The sequence below is a fragment of the Parasteatoda tepidariorum genome, chromosome 7 (genome assembly GCF_982258835.1).
Source record: "Parasteatoda tepidariorum strain Cologne lab strain chromosome 7, Ptep-v5.0, whole genome shotgun sequence".
Classification (NCBI taxonomy): Eukaryota; Metazoa; Arthropoda; class Arachnida; order Araneae; family Theridiidae; genus Parasteatoda; species Parasteatoda tepidariorum.
The window spans coordinates 18177189-18203030 of NC_141761.1; the positions used below are offsets into that span (position 1 = coordinate 18177189).

At 30.3% G+C, this 25842-nt stretch overlaps 1 protein-coding gene across 2 annotated transcripts in view; it reads left to right on the top strand.

Annotated features, from left to right (window-relative positions):
* Window positions 1-25842, top strand: part of LOC122272351 (uncharacterized) — a 79392-nt gene that overhangs the window by 52698 nt on the left and 852 nt on the right. For both annotated transcript variants that reach the window (XM_087167430.1, XM_087167431.1), the window contains 14 exons: window positions 769-856; window positions 3879-4020; window positions 5595-5682; window positions 7223-7284; window positions 8808-8887; window positions 12589-12718; window positions 14024-14093; window positions 14960-15033; window positions 15112-15171; window positions 16445-16565; window positions 17065-17157; window positions 20336-20387; window positions 23152-23307; window positions 24897-24972. In XM_087167430.1, coding sequence (XP_087023556.1) covers window positions 769-856; window positions 3879-4020; window positions 5595-5682; window positions 7223-7284; window positions 8808-8887; window positions 12589-12718; window positions 14024-14093; window positions 14960-15033; window positions 15112-15171; window positions 16445-16565; window positions 17065-17157; window positions 20336-20387; window positions 23152-23307; window positions 24897-24972 — 1292 coding nt within the window. The remainder of the gene's footprint in view (window positions 1-768; window positions 857-3878; window positions 4021-5594; window positions 5683-7222; window positions 7285-8807; window positions 8888-12588; window positions 12719-14023; window positions 14094-14959; window positions 15034-15111; window positions 15172-16444; window positions 16566-17064; window positions 17158-20335; window positions 20388-23151; window positions 23308-24896; window positions 24973-25842) is intronic.

Consider the following 25842-nt stretch of genomic DNA (forward strand, 5'->3'; position numbering starts at 1 on the left):
TAATTTATAGCAGTTATAGAGAAACTTATTAACATTTAGAAGCAAACACAAATGGTTAGAAGCTTTTGTCACGTTAACGTTAAGTTATACAATACGATTTGCTAATTTAAAGTGCTAAAAAACGTGCTTGAGCAGAAAATTTCTTTTATTTACCTAATCACATATAATTATTAATCAATTAATCTAAAATTTTAATGAAATTTAATCAATGTTTTCTCTAAACATGTTATGGATTATAAGCTAATTTTTAGTGGGAAAATAGTGTTAATGAAAAACACGTGTATTTATCAAACACAATTTTACTAAAATTCGTCTGCATATCAAACATAATAAATGAAAACATTTAAAAAATACAAATCTTTTTCAGCTTTCTATAATATCGAGCTTTCAGCTTTATTTTTTTATTTTTTGCTGCTCCATTAAATGAACTCTTGATTGATACTTCACTAAAAAATTGTGGTTAAATACATGTTCTGTTGTATGCTGCTGAAAGATACAAAACAATCCATTTAAGTCAATATATAATTTGAAATTAATTTTTGTCCTGTCCTCAAAATGGCCTCTTGATATTTTACTAAAAAATGTGCGAATGTTTACAAAAATATGCGACATAATGTGTGTGGTGAATTAGAGGATCAGTTATAACGATCTGACTTTACCAAATATATAATTTGAAATTAATTTGAATTTTAAGTTGTATTTCTCTTTATCGAGCTTAAGCTTTTACACGGTGGTGTACATATTTAATACAGATTTTATTCCTTTCAGTCCGTAAGCCACCTATTGTACCGAAAAAGCCAATGAGGCCTTTATATTGGACAAGAATTCAGATCTATACACCAGCTTCCGCCGAAAAGTAAGTATTCCACTAATACGAGGGTTGCTATTTATATTTCTGGCCTTGGCAACAGTAAGTGTTGCTAGGCGACCGCAGACGATTTTAATCGAAAATTTGATATCTTTAAACATAAATTCAGCAGACGATTTACCATTATAGCTTCATTTGTGTTGTTGATAGTAAATTGAAAAGTTCTTCTCTTTCAAAAAATGAAATTGAATCGGGAACATTTTCGTGCCATTATTTTTCATAACTTTCGACGTGGATTGTCAAGACAAGAGTGCTTCGATAAACTTAATTCTTTATTCAGCGATAAAGCGCCATCCTACAGCACTGTAAAAAATTGGTATAACAAATTTAATCGTGGTCGATGTTCGATCCAGGACGAATCCCGTACAGGTCGTCCAAAATCCGTTGTTGTGCCAGAAAAGATCGATGCTTTGCGAGAACTGATAAAGCAAGATCGTCAGGTGACATACCGTTAGATAGAGGCGTCTTTGGACATTAGTATGACTAGCATCAATAAAATATTGCATGAACATTTGAGCGTAAAAAAATTTGTTCGCGTTGGATCCCGCATAATCTGACAAACGCTCAAAAAAAGGCTCGTGTCGATTGGTGCAAGGAAATATTGGAAAAATACGTTCAAGGTACATCAAAGGCTGTTTATAACATCTACACAGGTGACGAATCATGGATCTATGCATATGAGCCGGAAACAAAACAGCAATCAACTGTATGGGTCTTCCAAGACGAGGCAAAACCAACAAAAGTTGTTCGAGGAAGAAGCACATCGAAACAAATGATTGCCTGTTTCTTCGGCATTAACGGTCATGTGGCAACAGTGGCGTTAGAGCAATGCAGGACGGTCAATTCTGAATGGTACACGACCATTTGTTCGCCAGAAGTCATCGGAGAAATTCGAAAAAAGCAGAAGAACAGGCGAATCATCTTCATCATGACAAAGCGAGCTCTCACACATCGACTCAAACAAAGGCATTTCTGACGGAGCGAAAGATCGAATTGATGGGTCATCCGCCGTACAACCCTGATTTGGCACCAAATGACTTCTTCTTATTCCCACACATCAAAAATAAATTACGTGGACAACGATTTTCGACCCCCGAAGAAGTGGTTGATGCATTCAAAACGTTACCTCAATCGGACTGGAAAAAGTGCTTTGAAAATTGGTTCAAACGCATGCAAAAGTGTATTGATCATCATGGAGAATATTTTGAAAAACAATAAAACCAATTTCGATCCTACATATTTGTTTTTTCATTATTAGGCCAGAAATATAAATAGCAACCCTCGTACATTCTTTTAATTTTCAAAGTATGATTGCTTAGAAATGATAGGTGATATAGGAATTTTAATATCAGGATATATCGTAATAAAACATCGATTTTTTGAGATATATTTTCAATTTAGTTATTTTTCAATAGTTTTATCCTTAACGTTCCATCCGTAGTTCAAGCTCACTTACTAAGTATAATTATAAAAATTAATTATAAATTTAATTATAAATTTATTTCTGATAATTAATTATAAAATTAATTACAGTTTGGTTATATTTTACAAACATCTTTGCACAGCGAACGCAATTTTTGAGTTTACGACTACCAATATTCAGCTCCGTAGCTTTGTAATTTTGAGCCCAATTCAGAAAACAAGGGAACTCCTGGATCAAGTTTTAAGAGAAATTTTCCATCGTGGAAAACTTTTAGGTCTATCTAACCCGTCTTTGCGTTACATGGAGAGAAAAACCTCTAAAAACTTCCTACGGTTAGTTTGACGGCAAGGGATAATTTAGGGGACCCCCATAATTTTGTTTTCAAAAATATACTTTAAAACATAAAGATTGAACGAAGTAGTAAAAACGAGCTGTATAATTTTTAACGCTCATTTACTTTTTTTCCTAATGGCAGGCACTGAATTTGAATCTTTGCCTATGAAGATGCCGGAATCGTTACTCATTTAGCGTTACTCAGTGGGCACCTGTAAACCAAAGTCACGGAGGCGAGCAACATTACCCACGCCATACTGCCACAAACCCGTTTATAGGGTGGGCCACATTCACACACAACAGAGGACAGCACAGAGAGAGAGAGAGAAACATCTATGCCCAGAGCGGGATTTGAACCCGCAGCCAATGGCTTCGCAGTCAGGCGCGTTAACCGCTCGGCCACCCGGCCTACGCTCATTTACTAAAATTCACTAAAATGTCACTTACCTGCATCATTCACTCATTTCTTCAAATATCACTTTATATATTTATTCTAATGATAAGTGCGCCTCCTAGTACCCTATTACTTCTTTTAGAGATAAAAATATGTGTAAAATATCGAATTTTTTTAAAATGCTTAATTTAATCGTGCGAAGAACTATTCAAGAATTTGATTCTGCAATATTATATCGATACTACAAAAATTTGTCAAAATACTGCCATTTGAACAAAGAAATAAAAGTGTGTTTTAAAATATCAGAAATAAATGGCTAATTTGCTCAAATCAAAATTTTTCAAAACGGTAGACTAATCAAGCATCAGTCGAAAACTATTTATCTGGTTGATTTTTTTGAAAAAAACTTAACTAGCTACCAAAAATTAGTTTTTCTTTTCATTGAAGTTTGTATGTTTTTGTTCAAAACTTCTAAGCTTTGCATAAGCATTTACTTGATTATACATTTTGTTGTTCTCGCAATGACATTATTTAGTTTTAAAAAAAATAAGCATTTTTGTTTTTAATGAATAGTAACTGATTTTATTTCTTTCATCGCTTACGGGTATTTATTAGAAGTGATCGCTTCAAGTGCAGTTTGCAAGAGATTAGTGCACATGCATTTACACTCCCCCCCCCCCATGTGTTGGACATAATTTAATTGCACTACTACCAAAAGAAATCTTATTTATTTCCTTTAATATCTACTAATAAACTCTTTTTGAATATCTTTCATTTGAAGAATTCTATCTTTTTATACTTTTATATTCTTTAATTTCAGTTAAAAAGTTTTTGAATAAATGTATCTTTCCTTATTTAAGGGACGGCGAGTGCCTTTGGGACAATCTAGAAGAAACAAAACTTGAAAATTGGGAAGATTTTGAAGAGCTTTTTTCTAAGCAGGTTTCCAAAAAGAAAAGTCCATGTGAAGAGAAAAAAACCACTCAATCAAAAGCCAAAGAAGTAAGATTTCCTTAAATAGTCTCAACTTTTGAACAATTCCCTCCATTTAAAGTAAATGCAAACAGTCGTAAGAAAGAAAAGTCAGTTCCCATAAGCAATCTAATTCCGGAGAATACTTTATAATTGTTAAACAAATTGGAACGAATTTTATGTACTAGTAAATTGGAAGATCAATTTTCTAGCCAGGCAATGAAACCTTACAATTATAGTATCTGTATAAGTTCATAAACAATCTAATTCTAGAGAATACTTTAAAATTGTTAAACAAATTGGAACGAATTTTATGTACTAGTAAATTGGAAGATCAATTTTCTAGTCAGGCAATGAAACCTTACAATTATAGTATCTGTATAAGTTCATAAATAATCTAATTCTGGAGAATACTTTAAAATTGTTAAACAAATTGAAACGAATTTTATGTACTAGTAAATTGGAAGATCAATTTTCTAGTCAGGCAATGAAACCTTACAATTATAGTATCTGTATAAGTTCATAAACAATCTAATTCTGGAGAATACTTTAAAATTGTTAAACAAATTGGAACGAATTTTATGTACTAGTAAATTGAAAGATCAGTTTTCTAACCAAGCAATGAAACCTTCCAATTATAATATCTGTATATGTTCATAAAAAATCTAATTCTGGAGAATACTTTAAAATTATTAAACAAATTAAAACGAATTTTATACAGGGGAGAGTCGGGTAGCCTCATCCACTTAAGGAATATTGCTTATATTTCTGTATAATATTGAGTAATAATCAATATTTTTGTATGTTTCTATTGTTTTATCATCTAATTAAATAATACAAAAAGAATAAACCGAAAAAAGAATAGTTTAACTTAAAAAAAAATAGAAATTAAAAAAATTTGACTACTGTATTCAACATATTTTCAAAACTATTGTTTACCTTGTTACCAGCTGCATCCAACTGTCGGGCGGGGGTACCCGACGTTCCCCTATACTTGACACTCCCCTACTAGTAAATCGAAAGATCAATTTTCCAACCAGACAATGAAACCTTCCAGTTACAGTATCTGTATAAGCAGTCGTCCTAATTGAAAACGATTCTTAAAAAAGAATGATACTGGCGACAAGAAGGAAACTGGCTTTTGTGATCCAGTGAGTTTTTTAGAACAGTGGGTGATATGAGAGTTAAAGGGCTGGAATGGATATGCTTTTTGAATTTTCGGCTATAAGTTTAATTCAAATTAAAATACGATTTTCTCCGAACTTTTATCATCAAATTAGTTTTTTTTTATAAAATTCTTCATGGTCCATCATAAATTATATATCTAGCAACGCAAGGACAGAATAACGGCACAGTATCAGTCTGAAAAGAACCAACAAAAGTTGCTTAAGAGTTTGACTTCACCTAATTGTTGAAACGTCATTATGACGACAGATTTTGTTCAAATGATTAGCTCTCTATAGACTAAAATATCAAATAAAAAATAATTACAAATTAAACAAGTTCAATTTACTGAGAATGAAAAAGCTGCGCATCAATTGAAAGGTACAGTTATTTTATGCACTAAATGTTAAAAAGATGTGTTGATGATTTTTGTATTTTAGGTTGCCAAATTATTGGATCAAAAACGTTCACAAAATGTTGGAATTCTCATATCAAGTCGCCATTTGGATATAAATGAAATACAAAGTGGTATGTAATCCTTTACAATTTTTTTTATAAACTACGCTGTATTTATTTAATCAAACGGAGAAATATTAAGTGCAATAGAATACAATTAATCAACTCCCTAATCATCATGTTCATGAAAAATAGCTTATATATGTTTAAAAAAAACTTTTTGAACTTACATAATAATGTCACGTTGTTCATATATGAACTTTTTCTTGTAGTTACTTCATTCACTCACAATGGTTTTGAGTTAGGAATACTAACAGCTCAATTTTCGATCAGATGACTCTGTATATGTTGTAATCGTGTAGTGAATAGCCCTTTTATTATACCTAGATATCACTTCCTGAAACCATTCTAAAGTTAAAAACGTTGGTCAGAATTTTAGTGGGCCTCCCATATGAAAAAGAAAATACCATTGTCTAAAGCAGGGCTCGAAAAAACTCAGAAATTTTACCAGTCCCCGAGGACAGCTTGTCCAACAATATACCCGTCCTCCTTTGAAACTAACCCATCGCTTCTAAATAAATAAAAATATTATTTTTTCTTATTTATTACAAACATTTATATAAATTACACAATGAATTAGTAGCTACGAGGATTACATTATACAGTAATAAAAGAAATACTATATTACTAATAGTAAAACCTAGTATTTCTTTTATGAAATAATTTATTTCTTTTATGAAATAATTTAAATGACGAAGATCAAGTTATCTGGAATGTCAATTTATCCGAGGGTACTGCGTTTTTTAAATGAATCAAATATGACGTTTGCCAGTTCCACAATCAAGCCTATGATTTACAGAGGTTTCTGCACAGAAATCTGAAAGGGGTTTTTAGGAGGATGTTCATAATTGCGTTTAACGTAACGCGCTTACGTAATGTGTTTTTTGTAAGTTCATTGCTGAAAAGCCCCTTTCAATTGCTGCAGTACTTCCAGACGGAAAAAACATCAATCCACCATGCGCAGTATGTTGTTGTACGGGATTTCTAGATTAGAGGGTCATTTTAGAAGTGAGGTGCTAGACTCTTATAAGATAACAAAAATTGAAAGTTCATCACGAATATTAACGGGAAAATGCCCGTCCGCGCTGACGCCTGATTCGAGAAATTCGTAGTCCGCGGAAAATTTTTGACCGCCGAGGACGGGTGGACGGGCGGTTTTTCGACCCCTGGCCTAAAGTGATAATGACAGTAGGGTTTGGAATCTTTTTGGAAGAATCGTACATCATAATTTTTGTGTTATACTGTGTTCTAAATACCTTCTACTTAATTAGAAAAATTAAAAAATGTAGGAAGCAAAAGCTGAAGAATTATTAAAATAAAATATACTCTTTAAATTTGAGTTATACGTCATTTTTATCACGTGCGTGTAATCAGAATTTATTTCTCAATCAAAATAGAATATTGAAATAGAAATAGAATTTGGAAATAGAAATATTGAAAATTTTTATACCTTATAGTCCCTATTATGTATTGATTTACTCGTATTTCAATAATTTCTCCCGTTAAAATGAATCGTTATTTCTTTCTTAACTTTCTTTTTACTTTATTTCAGCTTTGTATAATTTTGACACCTCTGTTATGGATATCCATACACTTCAATCCGTCTATGATACAGTAAGTTTTCACAATTTTTAAGCAATTTTTTAATATAATTTGTTTACAATAAGTTTTATTATTGGCTTATATCAATGTTTTGATTAATCTGTAGGACGATATGATATTTATAACATACGGTGTTCTTGAAAGCTTAAAATATTTCTTTCTTAAATTGTTGGAATTCTTTTTTTTTTAATTAGTTAAAATCATCTCAGCCTTTCATCCCTTCAGTGGGTCGATAAATAAATACCAAGCATGCTTGGGAACTAAACACTGGGGGTTCCGCGTTAGGCTGACCACCTAAACCGAAACATCTGCTCCTGCACCGCAGAGCCCAAGGTCAAGAAAATTGAGATGGGCACAGTAAGCCTTGGCCCTCTATGGGCTCTCGTGCCACTGAGTTTAGTTTTAGTTGGAATCATAATTTTTTAAATAATTTTTACAGGCAACAAAAGAGAACATATAAAGTTGTCAGGGGTCTGTCCAGACATTTTGTGAAAGGTCCGTTTTTCGTGAAATTGCGAAGAAATTACTCACATTCTTTCAACCAGGGTCCGCTTTTATGAATTTGTGCAAATATGGTCCGTTATTGCAAAAAAAAACTTTTTCAAGGAGTTTTTAAATTGTAAAGACATACAAGATTATGCTCAACACTGTAAAATTATAATTAAAAAAATTAAATTTTAAAAAATAAACAACAATGTCATCTACTAAATTAGCGATGCAACATGCAAATATTTGGTATTTAGCCTATACTGCTGAACGCAAAATATTCATTTCGGACGAATAATGGAAGAATCGTCTGCCGAAGACAAAACTTCGTTTACATCCATCTTTCTTGTTTTCTGCATTGGGAAGGGTTTATTCGATTAACAAAATAATAATGAAGATAAACAAATTTGTGAAGGGTCCGATTAAGAGAAAAATCATTTTGTGAAGGGTCCGTTTTTAAGTTAAAATATTTTGTGAAGGGTCCGTTTTTAAGTTAAAATATTTTGTGAAGGGTCCGTTTTTAAGTTAAAATATTTTGTGAAGGGTCCGTTTTTATGAAAAGATATTTTGTGAAGGGTCCGTTAACGGACCCAAATTTCTTCTAAACAGACCCCTGGCTGTGGATATAAAATATAGACTCAGCACTTTAATAATATTTACTATTAAATAAATCTAAAGTCGTTCTTCTTATCATTTTTTTATGTAACTACATATTTTTAAGTATTTAATTATTTTGATTATTTTAAAAGGTACAAACGAATCATTCGCTTATCTAATATAAAAACTGCAAAAACTGACCATTATCTCTAAATTTATTCCCTACGTCAGGAAAGCACAATTGCTAAATTGAAAATACTTATCTCGTTATCATTAAATAAACTACAAGTTACTTTGATTGTAAATTATTTTTATTTTCTTAAAGATTTGTTCTCAAAATATAGATCAAGTTTATTAAAATTCATTTATCTTTAGATGAAATTACTTTGAGCCAAGTGCATTTATGATGGAAAAAATAGTTTTTGTTGATTATCACATCAATTCAATTTCAGCGTCCAACACCCGAAGAATTGCAGCTCATATCGTCTCATCGTAAAGCCTCACCCGATGTGCCTATGGATAAGCCTGAACAGTAAATATTAATTTCATCTCATGTTGAAAAAGCAAGCTAGGATAGACTATTCCAATTTTTCCCCCCTTTGTTTTCTTCCGTTTATCCTCAATGTTACAAGTTTGCACTGCTGTGAAATATATTTGTTCATAATACTTCAGAGGGACAATTTATAAGTTTTCAATTTTATTATAGCCATCCAATTGTACCTAATTATTTACAGCATGTTTTTGATCTATGTTCTACAGAATTTAAAACATTTACAACATATTCAATTAATCTAATCTGCCTCGAAAATTCTTCCTTTCTATTAAATAAGCAATCCTACAAATGAAAAAGCGATTTAGTGGGAAATATTCTTATGGTGACATTGGTTTGACTTTAACGAGCGTTAACAGCATATATATGTGTATATATATATATATATATATATATATATATATATATATATATATATATATATATATATATATATATATATATATATATATATATATATATATATATATATATATATATATATATATATATATATATATATAAATGATTTTAGTATGAATATTTAATAAACTTAGTCAGCTATGATTATAAGCATTCAGCTAACTGATTGGAGAATAGGATAAGTCATATTAAGAAACCGCTTAGCCCAGTGTTTCCCAACGTGGTGCCTACGCCCCACTGGGGGGCAATTTGATTGTTAAGGGGGGCAATTCGAAAATGGACTCGACACGAGTTTAACCCCATTGCTCCAGGCCATTTAAATGCAATGCTAGATTTCGATGACAAAATTGAAAGAAAAAAGAAAATTCTTAAATAATTGCAGCCAATAAATATTATAAATTCGTTTGACGAGATCAAAATATCAACTGGGTTTTTAGCGTTGTCAAGTTAACCTCCCTGCGGCAAACGGCAGGCTCCGCGTGGACCCACGGACGCTTTAAAATCTCGCTAAACAATGTAGTTGTTCGCATCTGAAGAATAGACGAAATAAGTGAAGATATTGAAAAACAACTTGTTGAAAAGCTAAAAACAACTTGTTGAAAAGCTGAAAACAAGAAAATTCTTAGTGCAAATGGATTAACTAACTTTGATAGACAGTGTGGCAGTATTGATAACTTACGTAAGATATACTGATGAAGGGCATTTTGCTGAAGAAAAGTTGCTCTGTAAAAGATTAGAAAGCACCACTACCTTCAAAGATATATATAATAAGCTGAAAAACTACTTAGATGTCAATAATATACCAATAAAAAATATAACATCTTGTGCTGCAGATGGTGCTCTTAATATGATGGGCAAGAAAAATGGTTGCTTAAAAATTGATGAAAGATGAGAATCCAGAAATGATTCTTGTGCATTGTGTTATTCATAGGGAAAACTTGGTAGCTAAAAACATCTCGCCTGTTCTAAATAAAGTACTACATTCAGCAGTAAAGTGTATCAATGCTATTAAAGCTAATGCCAAATGTGAGCGTATCTTCAAGCTATTTTGTGAAGAACAAAATGCAGACCATGTGAGACTTTTACTGCACACTGAAGTAAGATGGCTCTCTACAGGGAACTGCTTGAAAAGATTTATGAAACTGTTTGATACTCTTAGTGATTTTTTAAGTGACAAACCTGAAATGAAGTATCTGTTAACAGTCAATGATAAAGCATTTGTTAGTTGTTTAGCCGATATCTTTGAAAAACTAAATATATTAAATAAGAAACTTCAAGGAACAAATAAAACTCTTGTTGATGCAAAAGCGAAGATATTTGGTTTCATTACCCTTATTGAGTTATGTCAGAAATATATTAACAACAAAAACTTTGAACAGTTTCATTGGCTCCAAAAATGAGAAGTAAATGATACCGCTCTACTTGTTATTGTCGATCAACTGAAAATTCTATCGACTGATTTAAAAGAAAGTCTTTCTGCTTTAAAATAAATTCATTTTCCAGCATGGATAATGCAGCCAATGTTAGTGGATTTGTCTGATATATCAAATATGCAGTATCAAAAAGAACTCGCAGAAATGCATGATGAATCATTTAAAACTTTAATATAAAAGTGATGGCATGGCTTTGCGTGGAGACAGGAATCAAATACCCAAATTCAACCAAATGTGCAAGAAAACTACTGTTACCGCTTCCATCTTCATATTTAGCTGAATGTGGATTTAGTGCTGTAAATGATTTACTAGTAAAAAAAAAAGAAATCGTCGGGATATAACACAACAGGGAAACTTGAGACCGAAGCTAACCAAATTGGAACCTAACATAAAATCTGCATCAAGAGCAAGGATCTCACTAAATTAAAATATTAAATTATAGAAAATTTTTTATTAAAATTATTTTGCATTTGAATTTTAGTTTTTCATTATATGTTTTGAAAATTTACTTACTGTGAGTGATTTCTTCCTAAAACCTATCCTTTAAGTTTCTTAAGTGAACAATTCAATTTTTTAATATTGAAAATTATGTATATGTTACATGAGGGGGCATAAGAATTTTAGAAAGGTTTAGGTGGGGCATGGCACAAAAAAGGTTGGGAAACACTGGCTTAGCCTAAATACCATTGTAAATGACTTCAGCTTATTAATAAATTAAACAATTAGATGCGATTTATGCCACATACAAAGAAATATTTTTCACGCTTTTCTGTTTAAAAAAATTGTATGACTGCGTCTACCAGAATTCATTTATTTAATTTTATCTGTATACTTGTATCGTTTCCTGTATTAAAGTTTAATTGCGGTCTGCAATATATGGACTTTTTCACAACTTAAAAACAAGGTTGTTATGATAGAATACTTTATTTTACAAAGTGTATGCGAAAATGTCGGTAGGTTGCATCATTAAATAAATTAAACAAAATGCATTTCTTCCCTAACATTAATTAGTAATATTGTATTTTTGGCATCAGCGATGAAACTGCAAAAATAAGCTTGCGTAAGGCTCTTTTGGGATAGATTGAAATACTCAGGCCTCGTCGTCAACGAGTGCAGTTCAAAATTGAAACAATTCTTGCACCTGCACGAATCTTAGTGAAAGATTTGTCACTTGTAATTATCAATTCCTCCTATATTCATCGAGGATCTTACATCGGTTGCATTTTCATCAGTTTGACATCGTTGGCCAAATATTTTGAACATCATACCGAAATATGATAGTGCATCATAATTGGATTCTTTCTCTCCCGAAAAATTTTAAACCTGTCCTGTACACCCATACCAATTTCTTAGGCCATTTATCCAAACCAATTTGAAATTTCATTAGGACTTGAACAAACGTCATTTAACAATCCGAGGCTAGTTCTCTAATTTACATACATTTTTTGTAGTATTAATTCTGTGCCGTTTCTTCATAAGTTTCTCCCGGCAACACCTTAACTCACTCTGTCTTTAAAGCCTATCCATTTACCAAATAATTTAGGTGCACCTAATCAAACTAAATTTTAATTTCTTTGCTTTTAGATTTTTGTATGAGCTTTCTCTCATTTTAATTTCTTAGCTTTTAGATTTTTGTATGAGCTTTCTCTCATTTTAATTTCTTAGGTTTTAGATTTTTGTATGAGCTTACTCTCATTTAAATTTATTTGCTTTTAGATTTTTGTACGAGCTTACTCTAATTTAAATTTATTTGCTTTTTAATTTTTATGTGAGCTTTCTCTCATTTTAATTTCTTTGCTTTTAGATTTTTGTATGAGCTTTCTCTCATTCTAATTTCTTTGCTTTTAGATTTTTGTACGAGCTTTCTCTCATTCCTGAATACGCCATACGAATCGAATGTATGGTTTTTCATGCCTCATTCTCCGAAAACCTTGGTCACATTGAAAGCAAACTGCTCAATCTGACTACCACCTGCAAAGTAAGTAAAAATGATTTTACCTCCCTCACATTAATTATTTCTATACCATTCATTAAATACATGCTGCATTGATTATATCCAAATTGTATATATCACATTAATAAATTTACGCTAGCAGTTGTGTACAATCGGAAACTAACTTTTGATTCCTAATCCTCCTGATTCAGAGTGCACACTAACAATCAATAAATTTATCATATGATCAATAAATTTAATAAAATAGTTTGACATAGTTTCCCGTTTTTGTTGGTGCATTTTTATTGGCAGTAAAATTACATGGTAGGATCCAGTTTTCCTTTTTTGACTTTTTTTTCTGGTTGTTATCAGTTTAAAAGTCCTTAAAAGGAATTGTTTTCCTGTGAAATATTCTTTCTCTAATTTAAAGGCATTTATTTGCAATATTTATTTATTTTTTCTTCTATTCTGCTATTGATTTAAGACTTGAAATTAAGAATTTTGAAGCTAACAAAAGTTGTTCCTTTATTAAAACGGAATTCTATGGTATTACCTTATTACACTACAACTTATTTAAATCGGTGTTTAATCTTTCTTATGTTCATTAATAGATCTTAATAAGCATAGTTAGCACAGTTTTTGTCAGTACACAGACAAGCGAAAGATTTCAACTTTCTTAGAGCAAAACTGTTTTACACCAACACTGTAAAAAAATCTGAATAAAATTATGGGGAAAAGTGCTGGCACACTATGTGCCGGTTCCTTTCGCAGTGAAATTTTAAGAGGAAAAAAAACTGACGTAACGTAATTTTTATATGAAGTAATATTTACTGTAAAATCACTGAATCAGTGTAATTAAATAAATTTTTACTGAGAAAAACTGCAGCATAAAATTTTCCGGTAAAAATGAAGTTTATGGTGAAATGTGTTTTACGGATACTGCACTCAGGGTGCCCATACTTTTTACAGTAATTTTATCAGTAATTTCTTATAGTAAAAAGACAACAATTACTGCGAAACAATGTCGAAGCGAATTGGGGTTTGTAAGCGGCAGCGAACAGGGAGCCTAGCTCCCTAGTTCTTTATATAAGTTATAAAATGTATTAATTTCATAACTAAAACTTGTTAAGAGGGAAAATAAGTTTTGAAATTGACACATTTTAAAATAGGTTGAAAAATAAAAAGAATTAATTAGAATATTTCTGAAATTAATACTGCTTTGAAAGGCTAATTCAAAAATTTGAAAATGTGAAAGAACTAAAAGTTAAAAAACTGCTTTACATTTATAATTATTTTATTAATGAAAGCTCAAATTTAATTTCATGAAACAACATCTTTCTTATCTTTCAGAGTTTAAGGGGTAAAAAAGTCCAAAACATCATCAGTATCATCCTTTCACTCGGCAATTATATGAATGGAGGTAAGTTATTTAAAAAAATTTACATTTCTTTAATCATTTATATGCATGAAATGTTAGAAAACATCATTAGACTAAGACTAAATATCACACGTCATTGATTTCGTTTTTTAATTTAAACTAAAATAACATCCAATGTTTGTTTAAACTCTGGTTTCAAAGGCAGTCTATTTTTTTTTCTTAAATCAGTTAATAGTTATTATTGTTCAACTTTGATAAGTATTCATTACTTAACATTGATAACAAGTTAACAAGAATGAATAATGTTTAACAACTAAACAAATCATTCATTTTCACTACACTCTCATTATGAAATTTAAGCTCAATTGGTTTAGATAGAACAATTCATGAAACATATCTCAATTTGTAAGGAATTGTATTTATGTAAATTAGGTGGAAAAAATATTGATTCTTATTGTTGAAAGGGTGCACGTTGTACTTACAAAAATGGCTCTGTGTTAGTTACATATTTCTAGCCATCTTCTGTTGTAGTTGAATATTGTAATGATGCCAATTGTCGCTTAATAAAAATAATATGATGGCAAATGTGCTGGAGAATTTTTTTAAATGACTCCAAACACCATTTACTCTTGAAAATTGGGATAAATTTCAAAAACACATGAAGGTTAAAAGAATCCAAGCTGATGAGTTCCAAGAGGAAATATCTAGTAGTAAAATCCGGATAGTTCAAGTTGAATGTCATATTCTTATGAATATCAAAACGAAGTTAATTGTTGGTTTGCAATAATGACGAGCATCTCCTATTGTTAAAAAAAATTTAATTTCACAATTAATTTCATGGTTGTAGTTAATTATATAATAGATCATATTATTGTTAGTGGTTCATCCGCATTTTTATTCTGTTTCAGGAAATGGAAGCAGAGGACAAGCTGACGGATTTAATATCGAAATACTTACAAAACTAAGGGATGTTAAAAGTAAAGTAAGTATTAAGTCCCATATTTGACTCCTATTGAATATTTTTAAATAAAAAAGGAGAACTTAATTTTCTTTTTTCTAGGATAATTCACTCACGCTTCTACATTACATCGTGAGAGTATATTTCGCTGTTTTTGAGAAGGTATGTGATATTCTTTCGTTTATTTAAATATTTTAAATTTTCTCCAGTCAAACTTTTTTTAAATGCATTAATAGTTTGTAATTGTCCTATTATGGGGGCTATTATTCTGTATTAGTCATTCAAAATATTCACCTTTAAAAGGTATAACTATGAATTCCACGAATCTGATGCGAATTTTATTCTTTTTATTTTATTTGTTTTCATTCATTTTTTAGCCTTGTATCTGCAATACCTTAAAAGTTTTTGCAATCTTCTTGAATACAAAACGCCAGTCAAACTTTTCTAAATGCATTAATAGTTTATAATTGTCCTATTATGGGGGCTATTATTCTGTATTAGTCATTCAAAATATTCACCTTTAAAAGGTATAACTATGAATTCCACGAATCTGATGCGAATTTTATTCCTTTTATTGTGTTTGTTTTCATTCATTTTTTAACTTTGCTTCTGCAATACCTTAAAAGTTTTTGCAATCTTCTCGAATACAGAACGCCGATCAGATTTGGTATAGTACAACGCGGCACGTTGCTGCAATACTATTATTATGATTATGCAAATGGTAATTTTTATCTTTGGTTTGTCATACATTAACTGAGTGATGCAGTACAGTGTTTGTACCGCAGTGGACTGATCGTTAAGACTCGGATCCCAGCAGATCACTAAAGTCAAGCATCGATGGTTGCGGTCAGTGTACGGGTGGGTGACCACTTGGATCAGTCTGCTTAAGGACCGAGGGTGTGCGGTATTGGTCCTCGTTAAACTGTTCTACCGTAAAGTGCTCGACTTCGCTTGCAGGTCGTTGCGCTACCGAAGCGGGGGTGCCATCCCTTCTGCAGAGGATCAAAATTGTGATGGCATGTCTTTGGATCATCCTCAGTGTTGTTTCCCAAACTGTAGCCAATAGCCCATTGCGCATCTCCAGTGCGACTTAAATGAACTACAACAGAAGTGGTACAGTGTTTAAGAATTACTGTTACTTACTACTGTCTGGCAAAAACGAGAACAGCTTTCAGTGTTATTGAAAGACTCGCTCATTTCGATTAAGATTTAGGGTAGTGGGTATTAACTAAAATTAATCCCCAATCTGAAACTGGTATTTAGTTCAAACTAAAGTATTATTTTCAATTGAAAGTAAATAGATCAGTTCAATTCCAGTGCAACAGCTACAGCAAGTCTAGTTTTGGGGGCTCATTTCATGATAGCCAGAAAGTGGAATTGGTTGGTGTCAAATGACTTAATTTTCCAATTGAACAGGGTTTTCTTTCTATTGCAGGAAGTAGAAGAGGAAAATTGTCATCTGCCTATTCCTGAGCCATCAGACGTAGAAAAGGCTAGGGCAGTCAATTTTGATGATGTCAAAAAGGACTTAGACAAATTATACGTGCAAACATCAGGTAAAATTAAAATATATATTCAAGTTTTCCTTTTTCTTAAAAGAAATTGTAAAAAATGATTTGATTTCTATTATTTTCAATTTTTTGTATAATTTTTCATACATTTGATTTACGCAATTATCTTCCTTTAAGGTTGCAGAGATAATGTGGTTGTTGACTCACTTCTCTATAAGGATCTAAATAATTTCCAACCATTAAAAAATTGAATATTTTTTATCAAAATATTAAGGTTCTTAGATTTACACTCTAGAATACTGAAGAAAAATTCACATGTTCTTGAAGGATTGTAAATTAAATAAATTTATGCACTAATTTCTTCATTTTTTGAAAAAGTCTATTATTACTAGACACTGTAACATTTTACTTTTGTTTCTTCTCATTCACTTCTGGAAAGCTTTGAAAATAGGCTCCTGTTTTGGAAACGCTTGAAACATGTTAACTGTTATTTATTTTTTATGTATTTTTTGAAGCGAATACAGTAATATTTATTTTTATTTAGCGTGTGATCGCAAAGTTACACAAATATTGAAGTCTTCAGATAATGATCACCATCAACCTCTGAAAGATATTATGAAGACGTTCTTAGATAAAGGTAAAAAAAAAGATTTTTAGTTGATTTATTTCAAATTATCCATCTGAAAACATTTTTTCTTTTCATTTATTACTTCATATTTTGTCTTGTTACAAAATTTCAAAGGTATTTTATGATGTTTCACAAAGACAAAAGAAAATAAAATCCATAAATTATTACATCATAATCAAAGAACCTATAAGTGGAAGAAGTTTATAAGCGACATTTCTTTAAAAAGAATTTATGCTTGGTAGATGAAAATATTTTATTTTAATATTTATTATGTAAGCCTCCTTTTGCTTGTAGCTTAAACCCAAACTAATTGAGTTAACGAAGAAATAGAACATCATAAAATGTTTTCCACGTGTGTTTCAACTTTTTTTATATGTATGTAAAATAAAAAATATTTTCGATATAAAACTGTCTTTATTTATTTATTTTTTGTGGAAAAATAAAGAGGATATTGAAATTTCTGCACTTTAATGATTATTTTTGTTTTATCTAAATGAAATAAAGGACCAAGTAAAGTAAAACCAAACAGAATATATATTCTTCGAAGAATCCTTGTTAGAAATAAAATCAAAAATTAAAAGCATAGAGGGTTTAAAATTAACACATACATAAGAAAGGTAAAACGAAAATACTATCGAAATCTACCAAAGCACTACAGAGAAAGATGGACATAAAAACATGAAAACCTTTTTGATTGCTGGAAGCCATGTAAGTAATAAGTAAAAAGATTTTTATTAGAAACATCAGGCTCTTGCACAATTTTTAGTGTCTTTCATTCCCCTTTACTCAATAGTGACTCGGCAGATTTTAATGGTGATATTATTTTGTTTCTCTGTATTACCAAGAATACATTTTTTTTTTATTTGCTTTTGTTACGAAAATATATTTCGGTTTTCCCCATGAAAAGTTATAATTGCGCTGTTAAAAAAGTAGCCATCTCTATACAGTTTGGAAAATTATTCTTATTCTTATATATTTTTTTTTTTGTGAGTTTCAAATGAACTTTTTCGTCAACTGAATTCAAGAAACCACGACGATTTCGATCAAATCTATATTTTAAAAATCTCATTTTGCTGCGAAACCGGCAAAATTCTACGGACAATGAACTTCATAAGCGAACATTTCAACATTCGCCAGATATCACTTTTGATAAAGATTTTTATAATTTCTTGTTATTTAGCATGATTGAATATTCGTCTTCGACTGTGCATACCAAGTTTTTAATTATAATTCAAGGCGTTTTTTTTTAATTATTATTTTTTTTTAAAGATTGTGAATGCAGTATCGTTTAGTTAAAAAAGGAAAAAATTGATTCTGCATTAATTTAAAAGAAAAGATGCCGACGTCCTTACTATGTAATTTGTTTGTTTGATCTTTACTATGTAATTTGTTTTACTATTTATCTTGTTTGTTTTGTAATATCATGTATACTGTTTTTCTAGGTTTATGTTTTTTTTTTTTTGTTTATCAAAATTTACAGATAGTATGGTTTTAACATTTAGTCATAAAAAGCTGATAGTTTAGAAACGTATTAGATTCATACAATCGTACATCAAATTAAGTTGCCGCAAAAGCATGAATTTTTTCTGAGTCATAAAATTCTGTAACTTCCAAGTCACATTATTCAATATCAAGAGTTTAGGGATTTTTAAGTCAGTTTTAAAGTGAGCAGTGATTTTAAAATTATTTTTCATTGGTCCTATTCTCTTATAACATTAATTTAATTTCAAATACAATTTCAGGGATATCAATTTTTGATATAAGATGATTTTAACTTAAGATTATGATTGAGTTATGATTTAAAAATTTTAATTTATGCTCAATACAATTAAGTCAAACTAAAAAAAAATTTCCCTTTTCAATCTTAAAAAACCAGTAAAAATTTGGTTTGCAGCAAAACCGGTCAACTCAAAAGTTAGTTTCAAATCGAGCCATATCTACAACAAAGAAAAAAATATGCTCCTGCTACCTTATATCGTGTTTTAAAACGCTACACTTCCTCTTTAAACATAACATTTCGATTTCTATCTCGTTTTGATTACATGTAGCACAAAATCAGCTTTCCCTGAAAATGTTACGATGGCCGGTTTTGCAAATGAACGATAAAATTAAGTTAAAAAAATTTTCATTGTTAATTACATGGTTCATTAGGATTCAAATGGATTTAAGAAGGACGTAAGATTTCTGTGATGCCACAATTGGCATTACATATTTAATTTCTATCTTTTAAAATATCTTTCATTACTTAAGCTTTTTTTTTTATTAATAGAATTATATTTAAAATAAATCAAAAACTTAATCTTTTTAAACGAACATAAAATATTTATTTCTTCTCTTCTAGATCAATGTAACGGATACTTTTTTTATTTCATTACTAATGCAGACTTATAAATTCACTGTCGCCTCTAATCAAAACAAAAATCTATTTATAACTTTTGAATTCGAATTTCTAACCGCAAAAATGTTTCAGTTGCATGGTTGTAATAATTCTCATAAATTTGTTGGCGACTCGTGATCGCCAAGGTATTCTTTTAAACCCAATATTATTATGCTGGTAGGCTTTGTTTTGACTTTGCTATATTTTGATAATTCGCGAATTTTGGATCTCTTACCCATGCTTCGGTGTCCGTTGGGAACAAATTACACGTACTTTTTAATTTGGCTTTTGATTAGGCAGGTTGTGGGGGATTTATCTCCCATGGCCTGTCCTTATTAATATTATTATGCAAAATTGATTCAACTGAAATTCTTATGGATTATATTTATATTTGGTACCTCGAGCTCTGCAAATATATAAAATAAAAGCTTTTTATTAATTCTGATCCAGTTCAAGTATTCTATTCATCATCTTCTGTTTTCATCGCAATCTTCAATTTATCAGTATTCTTCAACTTGGCCCACTATACCATACAAACTCCAACCTCACCTGATATTCCACCATCTCACCAATATAAATGACCCACTGAAATATTCTTCTCCATAATTTCTAAAACATTTTACGTACTAACCTTATCATAATCGAATTTTACTGTGAATTGTAGCAAATCAGCTTGATTTGATATTTCTTGTAATGAGAAGCTCAAATAATTTCTCTGTTCTGAAGTGTATTTATTTTGAACTGATTTTAATTTATTGAACTTTATTGAGAAAATAATTCGTTTGTGATTTTCTTTAATGCTTTTTTTAGCCTTTGCCGATACACGATTGCAGTTCGAGAATTTAGAGAAATGTAAAATACTGTAAGTTCATTTTTATTTATAATTTTAAAATATTCTGACTTCAATTTATCAAATGCACAAAATAAATATTAATACGTTTTCAAACTGTTTTCACTATTTTCATATTTCAAATTATTTTAGTTTATGTAGAGGAGAGTGGGGTCAATTGTAATATTTTTTACTTAACTATTTTTAACTAACAAAAAATCCAATATATTATTAGTATTAATTGACAGACGAGTAAAGTAGACTATCCTCTACTAGAAAAAAAAAAATACCTTATTTTAAATGTTATTATATTAGTTATTAACAATTTTTGACAGTCGTGCACTTGTTACAATTGTCCCCAATTATGGGGTCAATTGTAACAGTTCATAAATTCAACTAAAACATAGTTAATTATACATATTATCATAGTTGTGATATATTTTTTTATTGATCGAAATAGTAGTGATATTTTAGGAGTAAAAATAATAATGAGCAGATACTTAAAGGGTTAAACTTTTGACTTTTAGGGGTTAAAAATTTTAATTTATGCTGTGGAAGGTGACAAATAAAATAATGCACACGCAGCAAAATATAAATGATATAGGAAACTATTGGTGGTTCTTAAGGAGTTAAGTAATGGTTTGTAAACATAAGATTATTTATTTTCAGCTGTTACAATCGTCCCTTTACTTATTGTTACAAATGTCCCCAAGACGCCATTTCAGCTTCATTTGTTAAAAAAAATGCTAGTTAATTAACTAAACTAATTTTTTTATTGAAATGTTAATTAAGGTGTCCACTTACAAATTCGGTTAAAAACTTTTATTTGTTTAAACAAAATTACTTTGTTACAATATAATATTCTAATACCAAAAAAAAGTACTTACGTAGCGTGAAAATATCTTTTGTGATGTAACTCTTTCAAAAGTACATAAAAATGGTTGCCAGCAGGGGTGTGCATGTAGATTTATTAAATACACCTTGTGCGCCACCTAGAAAGCAAATCTGGAAACCGACACTCGAAATTTTTGCTCTGTTACAATCGTAACCTGTTACAATTGACCCCACTCTCCCCTACTGTTTTTCAAGTATGCAAAGAATGTCTATTTGAAATTGTATGAAAGCTTGGTCCTTTCTGACGAAAAATGTGTTTGGTAAAATTCAGAGAAGCTTCCAAACATAGAAACGGGCGATTAATCAACGAGAAGCGAAGAGTCATAGAATATGGCTAAGTTGCTAAATTCTAACTTTCTAATCTAACAAAATTAAGCTGTTCTGGAAGAGTGAAAAGAGAAAGAAGCGCTTCCAAAGTATAAAATTTTTCCCGTTAAGCCTTATTTTGTTTGAAAATTTATAAATCTCATAACTGCAATTAAATACACTGAAATTTCACTTAAGTGCCTAAATATACTGTAATAAAATGTTCGCGTTAAAAATTACAAAACTGACTCAAAATATGCAAAATACTATCTAGCAAAGGACACATCTACACCCACATAAACCAATCAGCATTTCATTATTTTCCCACTCCGTCAAAATATGTATACATAGAAACCCAGAGAGCAGTAATTTACGGGTAAACCTAATTGACGCTACCAATCCTTTCGAGCGAGCCGTTGTTAACATGTTTAAATACCTCGGTTCAGATAAAATCAATTCCGCACCGAAAGCGCATATTGAAGGACAATGCGAGACATTTGAAATTATAACGGTGTAATGTTGTTTAAAAATTGAAATAAAATGCTCCAAATTGAAATTATGTTTGTGTGATCATGGGTTGCTGGTGTCGGAAAAGCTCGTCATATATTGGGAAAATCGCATCGTCCCGTCTTACGTTCCTGAAGGAGTCAATAGAGGGCTCTGCTGTGACTGAGGAGGAAAGAAAGCTTTGGGGAATTTGTTGCGATGACGTCACAGTGGAACGCCATTCGGTATTTATTTATGTTTAAATTTTAACTTTTTGGATTTCTAGGCACTGCTGTAACTTAAGATCATTGAGAAAAATTCCTTATTATAGAAAAAAATGCGGAAATTTATTAGATATACATGGAAAAAAGACACCTAATACTGTAGCCAAAAGAGATAGTAGCCACAACCGAATAGTGCGAAAATAGAAGCCTATTAACTGTAGTGCGAGCGTGGATGGTGTTTTAAAAAAATTTCTTGAAGTTATTATTCTCTTTTTTTTTGTCAAAAGTAAGTGAAAATTTTGTTACGCTTTATATATTCTTTGTCATAAAACTGTCCATAAATAGCCATGGTCAAATATTATTTCAATTAGAGATTACATAAGTTAAATATGTATGTAAGCTTGATAATTTTAATTATGAAATATTTACGTATCACCAGAGTATAACACTAGGTAGCATTTCTGCATGTGTTGAAAATTGTTCAATAATTAATCTTTTCTCCTAAGAAATCAATATATTTATAACTGAAAAAATACATTAAAGGTCTAGAAGCTAACAATTTATTTAGGAAATAAAATGAACTGAAAGGGTATTGTTATCAAATTTTATCCAGCAATTAACCATATTTAGCTCTTTATAAACCTATCTTACTCTAGTGATTTGCTAAATTTTTTTTTCGCTTAAATATTTTTTATTCCTCATGTGTAATTTTTTTTCCAACTTCATCTTTCACAATCACTCTAAAAAATTTATGCAAAGTCGATTATGACCGAAGTATACATTATACGTTGAAAACTTTTTTTTCTGCACTAGACATAGTTTTCTAAATGTTATAGTACAAAGATTGCAAACTGATATTTGTTATTTGCATGATAATCTTATTTCAGTTTCAAAAGTACTCAGAAGTTTTTTCGCTACCAACAAAAAACGAACAACGAAAGCGATGGTCCAGATGAATTCTTCTCGATATGGCTGACATTTTGTTCAGACTTCAAAGACGTGTGGAAGAAGGAACAAGCTTTAAAAATTATTGAGCAAAAGAAGTAAGTTAGAGACGCTCAATTAAAATTGCATCGTATACTGTCAACGAGTGGAGATAATTTTTGTACCGAAATGATTTATAAACGCATTTAGAAATACATTAAATTTTTTCCGTAAATTAATTTAAATTTAAAGTTTCAATGCAGAAAATATTTGTCAATAAGGAGGAAAATAATTTATGCTTTTCTCGAGGCTTTTTCTTAAATTTTTATTCAATTTACACCAGTAAAAAAAGAAAATATTAAGTGATGGGTTCTTTAAGATAGTTTGTCAAACATGTGTGTCTTTAGTAAATGATGTATCTGTTTTAAATTTTAAAAGCTCTTGACAATGACAGTTTAAAAATGTGGTGTTAAACTAATCCCAGTTTGAGATCGTTTTATTTCACTCAAATTACGTTGCGCTTTTATAAACGGATCCAATGTACAATGCACCAACAAAGAAAAAAAAACGGTTTGTATTTTTTTTGAATTTTTTTTGTTGAATTTTTTGGGATTTACTCTTTTGTATGACGATGAAATTCTGCAGTTTTCGACATGGTTCTAAATGATTTTTCATATAACTCCGTAAATATCGGTCCTGTCATTTTGAAACTTGAAGTTTCCTGAACTACCATTTTGTCACCGAAATGATCACTAAATAACCCTGATTGACGCCGAGTCGATAAAAATATAATTAATCTGAGCTTTCTATGGGAAATATATTAAGTGTTATTTTATCTCTGAATTACATTAGAATTGTGCGATCGATTTTCTTGAAATCTTTTTATCAAATTGATTATTTATTATCCGTCTGAGATATTTAGCCACATAAGCATAGAAAATTTAAAAAATATTTACAAATTCATAACAGTGTGTAGCAATTACCTTGTATTGTATAACAAGTAAAAATAGTTTTTATTTCTCTTGTTGTTTAAATTTTTAAAAATTTCGATATAAATGTGAAGTTTTATGCCTGGCAAAATTATATCTCGTTCTCATATTTTAACTTCATTTATTCATTTTTTTTGGCATCAGGTTAAGCGCAAGTATTAAAGTTGAACCCTCCAACAAATTGGAATTTTAAAAAAAAAACTCGTGTAAGGTTTATAACAAAATATAGAACTTCGTCGAATATTAACTTTGTATTCCTGAAGCCTGCATGGTAATTTTTAAACAAATTTAACTGTTATAATTCTCGAACTAATTATAGAACATTACATTTTTTCCATTTTTCACAGGAAAGCAAAATCAAACGGAACACTGAAAACAGAAATGTTCTTTAGTACAGAGATAAATTCATTTCATTAATAACTGTAAAAATGTTAATTTTTTTACGTACATCAATTATAGTGTACGTATATTCGAAAAGTTATTAATGTTATACATTTTAGAATCTAATAAAATAAGTTTGGCAATGCTGGCGAGCAGTAGTTCAAGAAAACAAATGTATATATTTTGAACATTGAGTGTCCTCTAGGTCTGAGATGTTTAAGCATGACGTCGCATTTTCAGTCCTCTGTTTCTTCTAGGGATTACATCTGAAATCTGTACATCACAAATGTACTGTTGTTTTCCGTAAAAAAATTAATAGAGGTATCTTTTTTTTTTAGATTAAAGAGGCTTCAAGAGCTTCAGGAGGGGAAGAAGGCTCAAATTACAACTATAAAAACGAGACCAGGTGGACTGGTAAGTTTTAACGAGACATCGTCATTTTTATTGATTGAAAATAGTGTCACAGTTACGTACAATTTCACACGTTTAATGCAACTTTTTCATTTAAAGCGTTAAAGGAAACTACCATCTCTATCATTTTAAATAATTTGTTACTTAGTTAACGATCTAAGAAAAACGATACTTTGTTTTTTCAATTTAAAATTTTTTCTTAGGAGACACGAAGCAATACCGTATAATATCCGTAAAACTTTCAAAAAACATTAGTATAAGGATTTTTAGACAATTGTGCTTAAATTAAATAAAAAACAATGGCAAGTTCATATCGAGTAGGGATCTTTTACCTTCAAAAAACGACAGTGTAGGAGGGAATATCTGGCAACGGTTCACAAATTGCATGGGGACTTTTTTTTCTTTTCTTCCAGACGTGGACTCGTACCTAGGTTTGCAAAACCCTTAACCGTATAGTCCACGTCTGGCTACCAGTCTAGCTCGCATAATACATAGGTAAACAATTACATAATACATAATTGCGTAACAATTACAAAGTACAATTGTATAATACATAACACAGAGATAATTTTTTTCCATAAAATTTAGTATACAACATTGAAGAGTCTTGTAGATGACAATGATGTGCATCACATTTGTTTAAAAAAAACAATTAAATGAAGTAAAAAGAACAATAAATGAAGCGAATTTTGTTTTGTGCATAATAATTGAAAAAGAGAAATAAAACAGAAAAAGAATAAAGAAAGTGTAAATGAATGAAATGTATCATGTAAGACAAAATTAAAAACTGTTAATAAACACTTTCACGACTACTTAATAAGTCAGGTTTGATTAAAATTTTAATAAGGAATCGTAATTGTGGGGACTATAACA